Source organism: Lipotes vexillifer, unplaced genomic scaffold (genome assembly GCF_000442215.2).
Source record: "Lipotes vexillifer unplaced genomic scaffold, Lipotes_vexillifer_v1.1 scaffold14, whole genome shotgun sequence".
In the NCBI taxonomy this organism is placed as follows: Eukaryota; Metazoa; Chordata; class Mammalia; order Artiodactyla; family Lipotidae; genus Lipotes; species Lipotes vexillifer.
Window position 1 is genome coordinate 2,869,531 of NW_006775372.1, and position 11,959 is coordinate 2,881,489.

The window sequence follows — 11,959 nt, forward strand, 5'->3', positions numbered from 1 at the left end:
GGAAACAAAAATGGAATAAAATTCATTCCTTCACATTCTGAAGAGGTATGAGGTCTGATTTATTTATACTCTTTAATAGTCCTAAAAGTTAAAAGAATTGAGTGACTGTGCTATTTCTCCAGATGTCAAAACTCTGATTTACCTTTTCAGATTGAGAGTTTCTGAATATTTTCTCTCCACTCCATTTTTATTTTGGAGAGCTAGAAGTATATTCCAGTTGCACGAGGCAACTATAAAAAAACATTTGGAATCTTGTCAACCCTGGAAATACTCGTCCTGCCTCCAAAAACGCAAGTTACATTTCCATTAAAGATAGTATTATGTCTTTCCTCCTTCTAGGGACCCTTTTATAAAACTGTATGAACATTCAGGCTTTGCTTGCGTCGAAATATTTATCATTAAAACACCTAGCAGCCCGCAGACCTGGAAAAATATAATGCAAAAAGTAATTTATGTGTTGACATTTACTACACTCATTCCTATAAAATATAATTTCCCTTGCTTATACTATAAAGTTGTAATTATTCCTTACTTCTGGTTGCTTCGTGATGAAATATATAGTGTTCTTGTAAAAGTCATATACTAGTGTTTATGAGATTATATATCAGCATTGGGTTATAAAGAACATCCTGACACGCATTCAGCTATATCCTGCCTCATCCTTTGTAAAACCAGTCTCTTCTGTCGGCTACGCTGACACCCAAGTAATATGTATTATGACAGGTACTTTGCACTATCACTCCTTTTGTTATTTTTCTGAATCCGCATGACAGGCATCAGTTAATCGTAGCATAAAGTGGCCTTCAGTAGGTTAACTGTCACATCTCTTTATTGGTCAGGTAGAACGTTACCTCACTGTACAAGATGATTAGAAAGTGACCGCAACGCTCAGCACCAGTGTCTTGTGGGAACAGGAGTCGGTTGCGTGCGCAGGTAAGAGCGGGAACAACTGACCGGTTTGCTTTCACGGGAGTTCCTGAGGCAGTGCTACAGGCCACGCCTAGGCTTCTGGAGCACGTGGGCTCTGACGGCTGCTGTGGGCACACAGGCGGACAGTCCCTGTTCTCTCACCTAGACGAGACCTTAGTTGAGCGGATGCACTTTCCAAGGGATAGGTCTAGACCCCACAGACTGGAATCTGTCGTGTGCAAAAGGAAGGACACTTCCACCGGAGATTCCAGAGGACAGGGGAAGACACTCAGGGGTGAAGGACAGAGGTGTTTGTGTCTGGGGGGATCTGAGTGGCTCACTGAGAGGGAAGAATTCAGTCTATGTGATGCCTGATGGCTTAAAGTGAGAGAGGAGGGTTTGTAATCATACCTGAGAGGAAGGGAGAGGGAGCTAATTAAAGAGGATCTCACCAGGTGTGTGTGGGGAGATGCCCCAGAAAGAAGGAGAAAGCCCTAGATGTGCTCTGGAGACCCAGAGTCTGTAACAGTTGTGTCTGTGGGCTGGACCATGAAGAGATTCTCGATGACATGACTTCAACAATGGCAAGCCGAGGCTGGGTTTTCCTATTAAATTATGGGAGTTTGCAATCCCATACCAGTCTCTAGTGGGGAAGGAATGTTGTTTACTGGAAAAGCCAGGAGACTAAAAGGCAAACTTATTTTACACAATAGACGAAATCCCCACCACCAGTAGAAAGAAAAAAAATGGGTCTTAGGAGAAGCAGAAGTTTAAAGGATTTTGGTTTGAGAAGACATTTGGGGAGGAAAACATGGGAAAGCAGTCAAGGATGAGATCTGTGGAGACTTGCAAAGAGAAGATGTAGGTGACAGTCTTGAGAGTGGAACTCAGGAGAGTAATCTGTGATATGGTTAATATTTTCTAAAGAATATTTTGGCAGCTGTCTGCATAATGGATATTTAAGAAGGAGTGGAGACAAATATTAATTAGGAGATTATTTTATAAGAAAGGTGACAATGGGCTGAACAAGGGCAAGAATTGGACAGATCCCACACAGAATCTGAAATTAGAGTCAAAAGGACTTTCTAATGAACTGGATTTCTGAAGAGAAAGAAAAGCAGAGCATGACGAATGACCTCTATGGATGGCTTGAACAAAAGGGGGAACGGTGGGAACTTTTGGGGCAGGAGAGCCTGGGAGAGGAACGGGTGTGAGAGGGAAGTGAAGAGCTCGGTTTTGGGGATGTTACATTCAAAGTACCTGTTAGCCATCCCAGTGGAGGTGCTGAGCAAGCAGCTGAACACATACCTCTGCTTTCAGGGAGCATCAGGTGGGAGACACAGGGTGGCCTTCGCACGTGGATGGTTATGACACCCACGGGAGTCACTGAGGTCTCCCAGGGAGGGAACTGCCCCCACCTCCATTCCCCACCCCCAAGCTGATTCTCTGCACAAATGATGCTCTCTTCCAACTCTGTGCTTGTGTGGGGTGACACCCTGTGCCCTGTGCTCCACGGAGCACCCATTCTTCAGGACCCAGGAGGAGCGCTGTGCTCTTGGTGCCCACCGCCATGTCTGTCCGTCTGCGCCATGCTTCCCTGCAGCTCTGTGTGCAACGGACTGGTCTCTGTGTAATCATGTTGACATGTTTATCTCCCAAATTCAAAGTAGGCGCTTTGAAGGCAGAGATGGAAATGTGTCCAGTGCTGCAGTAATGTGTGTGTATGAGTGTGTTTGCACATGTATATGTACGCATGTGCGTACATACAGAACACACATACACATATAAATACATGGTACATATATACTATATAACGCACAGTCTATATAGTATATATATCCTACAGTGTACATATCTTTATACTATAATACAGTGTACAATGGTATAAGGTAGTAATTATTCCCATCATTAGACATAGTTTGATGAATGAATGGAGGAACCGCATTAAAGAAATCAATGAATGGTGCGAATGTAAGTTGCAGCCACTATGCAAAACAGTATGGAGGTTCCTCGGAAAACTAAAACTAGAGTTGCCATATTATCCAGCAATCCCACTCCTGGGCATATATCCAGACAGAACTGTAATTCAAAAAGATACCTGCACCCCTATATTCATAGCAACACTATTTACAATAGACAAGACATGGAAGCAACCTAAATGTCCATCAACAGAGGAATGGATAAAGAAGATGTGGTGCATATATACAGTGGAATATTACTCAGCCATAAAAAGGAATGAAGTAATGCCATTTGCAGCAACATGGATGGACCTAGAGATGATCATACTAAGTGAAGTAAGTCAGACAGAGAAATACCAAGTGATATCACCTGTATGTAGAATCTAAAATACGGCTCACATGAACCTATCTACGAAACAAAAACAGACTCACAGACATAGAGAATAGACTTGTGGTTGCCAGGGGGGAGCCGAGGTGGGGGAGGGGTGGATTGGGAGTTTGGGATTAGCAGATGCAACCTATTATGTATAGGATGGATAGACAACAAGGTCCTACCCTATAGTACAGGGAACTATATTCAATATACTGTGATAAACCATAATATAAAAGAATATGAAAAAGAATATATATGTATAACTGAGTCACTCTGCTGTGCACCAGAAATCAAACACAATATTGTAAACCAACTATACGTCAGTAGAATTAAAAAACAAAGAAAAGAAAAAGAAATTGAGAGGCATCTTCCCCAACCCTCCCACCTCCTGCCACCACTGAATTAGAATCTCTGGGCATGGTGCCCTACCACTAGCATTTTTACAGACAACTCTCTAGTTGACCATAATGTGCAGCCAGGCTAAAGAAAAAATGACTTCAAGCAACTAAGCTATTGAGACCCTACACGTGTGGTATACATTGTCCAATGCATATAAGGATTTTCTGGCCCTGTTTCATCACACCAATAACACTAGTACTGACTTATGCCTCATCCTTCCCCTCATCTGAAAGCTGTCTCTAATGCATAATATCTTGCCTTTAACATGCCACGTGCTCCGTAAATGTTGTCATAGGTATCACTAAATCTGACTCTAAAATTACTCTTGAAACTGATTCATAATCATATGACGGACATACTGGGGCTATTTACAAATTGTAAGATTGGACCTCCCTAAGAACAGTCAGGCTGAAATCAGGCACACAAATTAATGCTGTTAAAACTGAATTGTGTAACACTGGTTTTAACCAATAAGGACCTACTGTATAGTGCAGGGAACTCTGCTCAATAGTCTGTAATAACCTAAATGGGAAAAGAAATTGAAAAAGAATAGATATGGGTATATATATATATATATATATATATATATATATATATATATATATGAAACTAAATCACTTTGCTGTACACCTGAAACTAACACAACATTGTTCATCAACTATACTCCAATATAAAATAAAAATTTTAAAGATCAAAAAAAGAGGGCTTCCCTGGTGGCACAGTGGTTGTGAGTCCACCTCCCAATGCAGGGGACACGGGTTCATGCCCCGGTCCGGGAAGATCCCACATGCCACAGAGCGGCTGGGCCCGTGAGCCGTGGCCACTGAGCCTGCGCGTCCGGAGCCTGTGCTCTGCAACGGAAGAGGCCACAACAGTGAGAGGCCCGCGTACCGCAAAAAAAAAAAGAAAAAAAAAAGATCCAAAAAAGATACATGCACCCCTATGTTCATAGCAGCACAGTCACAGCACAGCACAACCAAGACATGGAAACAACCTAAATGCCCATCGACGGAGGAATGGATAAAAAGAAGATGTGGTACATATATACAACGGAATGCTACTCAGCCATCAAAAAGAATGAAATAATGCCATTTGCAGCAACATGGATGGACCTAGAGATAATCATACTAAGCAAAGTCAGTCAGAAAGAGAAAGATATGTATCATATGATGTCACTTACACGTGGAACCTAAAATATGACACAGATGAACCTATCTATGAAACAGAATCATGGACATAGAGAACACAGTTGTGGTTGCCAAGGGGGAGGGCGTTGGGGGAGGGATGGAGTGGGAGTCTGGGGTTAGTAGATGCAAACTATTATATATAGAATGGATAAACAACAAGGTCCTCCTGCAGAGCACAGGGCACTATATTCAATCTCCTGGGATAAACCATAATGGAAAAGAATGTGTGTGTGTGTGTGTGTGTGTGTGTGTGTGTGTGTATGCGCGCGCATAACTGAGTCACTTTGCTGTACAGCAGAAATTAACATTATAAATCAACTCTGCTTCAATAAAAAATATTGATAAAATCAGTGAAGTTACTAAACACATAGAAATGTTTCCATGAGAATTTTTATGTAAAAGTTGTACTGTATGCAAACTTATACATAAAAATAGTAAACTTTTCAAATCCATTTAATCTCCAAAAGGACTATTTCTCAGTAGGAAGCTCTGTTTCTAGAATATTTTGAAAGCATCATTTCAGATGGACCTGCTCATTTGGATCCTATTGTTTCCCAGGTGGCAGAAGATAATCATGGGCAAAATCCCTGCGTCTAACCGTGCGGAGCCAGCCTTGCCTTTCCTAAATTCAACAAGATTGTCACACCTTCCGTGTCTGACCAGGCCCAGTGCCGGGACGAAAGGCAGATCCCACAGGACCCTGCGAGCCTGGGGAAGCAGGACACGCGGAGACCCCTGGCGGCCTCTCTGGGGCTCGCCTTCTATCTGCCCGTCCCCAGATCCCTGGCCAGGAGCTTCCCCACAGCTCTTCTCACCAGTCCCCACCTCTGAGCAAAGCCGGAAACACCACGTAATGCATTTTCCAGCTCAGAGATGAGTGTCTCACAAGACTCTCCCCTTGCTTTGCTCAGTTCATGGCAAACAGACTAGTTTAGAACCACTGGCAACAAGGAAGCGGGTATGGGAATGATTTAGTCACTGCCCCCAGTGGAGAATTAGGTAGCCTTTTGCAGTAACTGTGACCACTGTGTAAAACCAGTACAAAAGAAAAAAGGGCATGCCGCATTTTTAGGAGGGAAACAACGGTTTCTAACAGTTTAACTGTCCTTAAAGACAAGTATGCATATGCACAAGGACCCCAAATCATGGAAGTATAAACATTTGTTCGAATGAGACACCCTTTCTTCTTAAACGTCCATTATGACGCCAAAATATTGCACATAAAACGGATAAAAATCCTAAGAAAAACTCAGAGGTAAAATTTGTACACATCATAGTTCAAAGGACATATTTCCGTGTATACGGGTATGAAGATTCTCCACGTAAAGACTGCAAATAAGAAAAAGGAACTCGAAGCACTTACTGCTGTGGACGGCGTGTGTGGACGTGAACTGGAGGGAGACCTTGGTGCTCTTGAGGCGCGTCTGGCCCCAGTAGGTGACAGCCTGCAGCTCTACTGTGTAGTCGCAGTCGGGCTGCAGTGGCTCCAGGGTCACAGAATTCTGAGACTGCAGGTGGAGGGAACACACACAGAGTCTGTTACAAGCCGCCCTTGCCTCTCAGCTTCCCTGCACAGCTGCTGTGTCCTCGTGAAGCACACCAGCTCCTCTCTGATGTCTGCCCGGACTATCTAAGATCCCAAATGGTTCTACATCTTTAGCATCTGAAAATCCACTTTTACCGTGGATCAAAATAAATGTCATACAAAAAGCACAAACACGTTTTTTTTTGAAATTGTATTCCTAATCCCATTATGGGATGCTTTCCGGTAGCAAGAAAATGAATAATTCTGTCCCCTCACTCCTTACTAGATACCACCTTACAGAGAGAAGAGAGCTGTAAAGGCTTGTGTTAGCACCACACACCTGGAAAGATTATGAACTGGCATTCCCTGTATTTCTCTGATTTTATCCTAAATCTTCTATGAGTGAATTTCCACCAAAAGTTGCCAGAAAAATCAACCTGACAAGATGCTTAAAGCACTTTTTTATGGCTTGCAGGTATAATAATAAAGCCCCTTACAAGTACTCGGAATTAAGAGAAATAAGGTTGCTGTCTTAGAATTCAAACATTCGTCAAAATATAGTACATGTGGGGCTTCCCTGGTGGTGCAGTGGTTGAGAGTCTGCCTGCCGGTGCAGGGGACACGGGTTCGTGCCCCGGTCGGGGAGGATCCCACATGCCGCGGAGCGGCTGGGCCCGTGAGCCATGGCCGCTGAGCCTGCGCATCTGGAGCCTGTGCTCCGCAACGGGAGAGGCCACAACAGTGAGAGGCCCGTGTAGCGACAAAAAAAAAAAAAAAAAAAAGCAAGAAAAAATATAGTACATGTGATATCACATGGCCCTAAGTGGTCTAATTGGTGGTATTAACATCTATGAAGGGAAAAATGTGCCCATCACTAATGCGACACCAGACATCAGGCAGTCAGTAAGTAGCACGTGCTTTCCCGCAAAGAGTAGGCCAGTTGTATGTGTGCATTGTGCTACATGAAGGTATCGTCATCTGAAATTGTCAAATACTGAAATCACATAAGCTGGTCCCTTGTTTAAATACCACAATGACCTGTCGGAATTCTCCGCGTCATTTTGGGTCACGCGAGATCTCTTTTCAGGGAGAGAACATGATTTCCATGGGCGTTTCAGAACCGTGAGCACAACGCTCCCTGTAAATTAATAGTTTGGCACCCTTACATGATTCAAGCTTTTGAGGGATCCGTTATCAGAACTCGGCCACCTTCCAGCAGGGCGGCTCTGGACGGCTGAAAGGACTGCACTTCCAGAAGTGGGGACTGAGAGGCAGGCTCTGGACCGTGGTCCCTGTTCCCAGGTGAGGCTGGGCCGCCTCTCAGCCACACCCACCATGGTATTAACCGTGCATCTTCGTGCCCTTTCTGCCTTTTACCTACAGTATGTCTATGAACTACCAATTCCCAATTTTTTTTAGTTAGGTTTCTTGTTATGTTCTGTATCACTCTTCCTAAACTATTATCTTCAAACAAGGAAAATAGAATTCACTTTTGAAAGAGCATTTCCTTGAAAATCCCCACTCCTCTTAGTTTTCACGGATATTAGGATATGAAAAGACATTGATCCCCAGGAAGAAAATTTCACAATTTCTCATGTTTTTCTACATGTTTCCAGTTCCTGATCGTAATTCTCATTGGTCAAATTTTAATATTGAGAACTTTAATGAGTCACGTGACCTACAGCTTGCCTCTTGTGGATCGAAAAAAACACGTCACTAGTAAGACAGTGAGCTATGATTAAGGCTACTCTGGGCCTGTTAACAATTATAATTAAATTTGCAGTTCTTTTTTTTTTTTTTTTTTTTGCGGTACGCGGGCCTCTCACTGTCGGGGCCTCTCCCGTTGCGGAGCACAGGCTCAGTGGCCATGGCTCACGGGCCCAGCCGCTCCGCGGCATGTGGGATCTTCCCAGACCGGGGCACGAACCCGCGTCCCCTGCATTGGCAGGCGGACTCTCAACCACTGTGCCACTAGGGAAGCCCCGCAGTTCATTTTTTATTTATCTATCTAATTGACATATACTGGAAATAAATTACAAACTTCCCTACTAATCCTTGGTGCTGTTTGGTTATTAAGGGCATGTCAGGGGCAGGGGGCTGTCAGCGTTTCATCACATCACTTTTTGCTTTCCATCCCTGTGATTGCGCAACTTTCTCTCTTTCAGCACTTTCTGTGAGATAAGCACACATTACCAATGGTCACTTGTTGCAAAGTCCTACAAAATAAAAGCTGGAACTGTCAGAAAGTTTCTTGAAAATAAAACCAAAACAGTATCACAGCTAAATATCGGTGATGTGGACCTGTGGAGACATGTTTTATAATTCTCAATGGCACAGATATTGGAATCTTCAGTGCAAAAAAAAAAAAGTCTGGTGTCCTTCCAAAGCACTTTCAAACATTTATTTATTTACGGAATTCAACCTTATGAATTAGGGGAAAAGGTGTTAGGTTTTCTAACAACGAGATAAAGGAATGTGTACTAAAAGGACACCAAACACTCATTTTTATGCATTAAGCATTTCATATGATGCAAAATGTTCGGTGTTATAGAGATCTCATTGCATAAAACGGTTCAGTGAAGATTTTATTTCTTGGCGTGTGGAAAAATAAGCCATTCCAAGTTCTTTTAATCAATAAGAAAAGCATATTGTCAAACATGCATTTTCTAAACTGTCTGCTGTCACACTCATTAGATTATAGATGGGCGCCCCTTACGATACACAACAGATAAAGCCGTGAACATTTACTCTTCAGTTTATAAGGATCTCTTTAGAAAAAAAGAGACCTAAATGTCAAGGACATTTTGAATTGTCTCATTTTCAATGGCTAGACAGGTTAAGATGGAGATATTTTTGTTCCTCTGATTTCCGGAGTGGTGCCAGCCATTTGGATATGAGTAAGTCAACAGACTAAACTCAACTGTTGTCACCTAAAATGCACACGGCTGAACGGTTGGCGTGGTCCTCTGTTTTCTGAATTTCCTCGTTCAAAGGGGAGGGATGGCAACCTGTCCCTCATCCGTCCCTCTTGTGGCTCAGCAGAGGCCACTCTCAGACCAGGTGGCTGAGTTCAAACACCACTGCGAGGAGATGGGCCTCTCCCCCTGGTTCTCACTCACCCCACCCGTGGTCCTTCTCTTCTTTGTTGGCACAAGTGACTTGCCGCTGACCGTCCAGCTCCAGAAGACTTTGTAGTGATGCACTGGGATGTCTGGCTCCTCGGGGAGATCCCAAACGATCGTCACAGTCACGCTTCCGTCACTGTTGATGGTGGAGTTTGCAAGCCGGAGGTTGGCTGGGGCCGGTGGTGCAGATGGATCTGAAATCCCAGGAGAAAGACACAAGGGCCCAGGGTGACCACAAAAGCATCGCCCCTGTACATGTAATGACTACAGGGTCGATGCAGGAAGACTGCCCTTGATGTGGAGAACAGCTGAAGATAAGCACTAAGGAAGATCCCCTTCTTAAGCCTCAAACTGAAAAACGACCTATAGCACAGTAAGAGCAGTGTGTTTGGGCCATATTTGTAATCTAGGCGTTTCCATACCGCCACAGCCCGGCCAGATTTTCACTGTACCGAAATGGATAAAGTCCTGTAAAACATGGTCAAATTCCATTCAGGTTGGCTGGCATTAAATAGGTCAGCAAAGTTGAAATGCCTTTGAAAATTCTGAAAAGAAAAGACAGAAATCTAGGACCAGCTCATTCGAATAACTGTTTTCATCCGAGCGGTCCTGGAGCTTTAGATCCTTGAATCAAAAGTTAAGAGTGACATGAAAACGTCAGCAAAAACAAACCATTTATTTTTTAGCCACATTACAAAGTGGATGACAGACGGGTAACATTTTTATAATTTCACCATTTCTAGTTTGTCGCATAAGCCAAAACCGTCTCAGCTGTCAGGAGAGAGATTAGGTTCTGGAATGATTTCTCTACAAACCTCCATTTGAAATATATATATGAAGATGACTAAGTACGTGTAAAGCTGAGGGTCTTTCCTTCATTTTTTGCCACAAATTGAGCCAGCCGCTCACCACAAATGATTTACAGATGGTTTTGTTTTAAGACGCCTGCCCGGGAAAATGCTGTCAATAATTCTACTTATAATACCATCTGCATCAGAGGGGTAAGGAAGCTATATCTAACTCCATATAAATGAGGAAGACTGGCGAAAAATACCCATGTTTTTACTCGTGGGATGGTTTGTGTTTCGGGGATGATGGAAACGTGAATTATTTTTTAAAAATCTGTTGCTTTTCTGTAAGATAGATAAGTTTTGGAGGTGTGGTGGGCTGTGTCATTTTTAAAAGCTTTGTAGTTGCTTTCCTAGGCTAATGGCTCATCCAAAGCACATTACCTGACATGCCTGACCAAGGTGGTTCTCAAACGGTCACCGTGAGGAACCCTCTGGGAGCGCCCAAGACTTACACTGAGGTATGCTGATTCAGCAAGTGCAGGTGTGGCCCACCGATATATCCACGTTAAATATATATTCGTGTTTCATGTAAAATACACACTTTTATGTAAAGCACACACGCTACTCTGAAGTAGATGACCCGCAGGTCTGAAGCTGAACAGTCCTGCACCTGGTGGCGGCCAAGCAAAGGTGTAAACAGCCCTTGGCTCCCACGAGGAGGGAAGTGCTGGGTCCTGTTATCACGGGCTCAGGAAGCACGGCCTTCCTCGCTCTGCTGGTTCTGCGGAGCCCCTGGGAGCCCCACTCTGGTCATCCCCACGGAGGCGCCACACGCCTCACTGCTTTCACCTTGCATCGTGGTCTCCGCCTGCCTCCGCTCCCCACTGGCTGTCCCTCTGGCCCCTTGTCCCTCCTCAGCCTCCCCCCTCCTGGCCTCCCCATCCCACCGCCGCTAAGCGGGGGAGCATCTGGCCTCTGAACTCGGGGGCCTCTTGGCATCTACACCCAATCTCTAGAGATCTCACCAGTCACAGCTTTAAAAAGTCTTTGCGCTGGTAACTCTCAAAGGTATGGCTTCAACACAGACTTCGCCCCTGAACTTGGATTCAAGTACTAAAGGGTCTTTGCATCAGCTACTCTTGGAGGTCTCAGAGGCAGCTTGAAAGGAATGTGCCCAAGACCAAAGTCCCCATCCCTCCCAGCCCCTGCTGCCCACCACAGACGCCCCATCTCAGGAAACACAAATTCCTCTTTCCGCTGCTCCCGCCCCAAACCTCGAGGTCGTATACGTACACTTCTGCTTTCGTTCCTTGAGCTAGCAGTACCTTCAAAAATCTATCTGGAATCTTACTGTTTCCACCAGAATAACACCGTGTGCCAAGCCTTTGTCTTTGCTCCCTGGTGACGGCAAAGGCCTCTGGGCCTTTCTCAGTACGGCAGCTGGTGGTTCTTTACGACACAAGCTGAGGCTCTTCAGCTTGGAAGCTCTCGATGGCCTCCGGTCTCACTTAGAGTCCCAAAGTCCTGTGCATTCTTACCACACATAACGTCCCAAACCTCCTTTCCTGTCCCCACCTGAGCCTGCTGCGCTGGCCACACTGGTTCCCATCTGATTACGTGGAGATGAAAACCAAGAGCTACTGAAGCTTTTCCACCGGTTTAGCCTAAACGCCTCCCTTCCTATCCGCCCCC

General features: G+C 44.5%; 1 protein-coding gene across 1 annotated transcript in view; it reads right to left on the bottom strand.

Moving 5' to 3' along the window:
• Window positions 1–11,959, bottom strand: part of ANOS1 (anosmin 1) — a 203,025-nt gene that overhangs the window by 20,338 nt on the left and 170,728 nt on the right. Inside the window, exons 7-8 of the mRNA XM_007449895.1 lie at window positions 9,471–9,670; window positions 6,190–6,334 (exon numbers count right to left, since the gene is read on the bottom strand). Coding sequence (XP_007449957.1) covers window positions 6,190–6,334; window positions 9,471–9,670 — 345 coding nt within the window. The remainder of the gene's footprint in view (window positions 1–6,189; window positions 6,335–9,470; window positions 9,671–11,959) is intronic.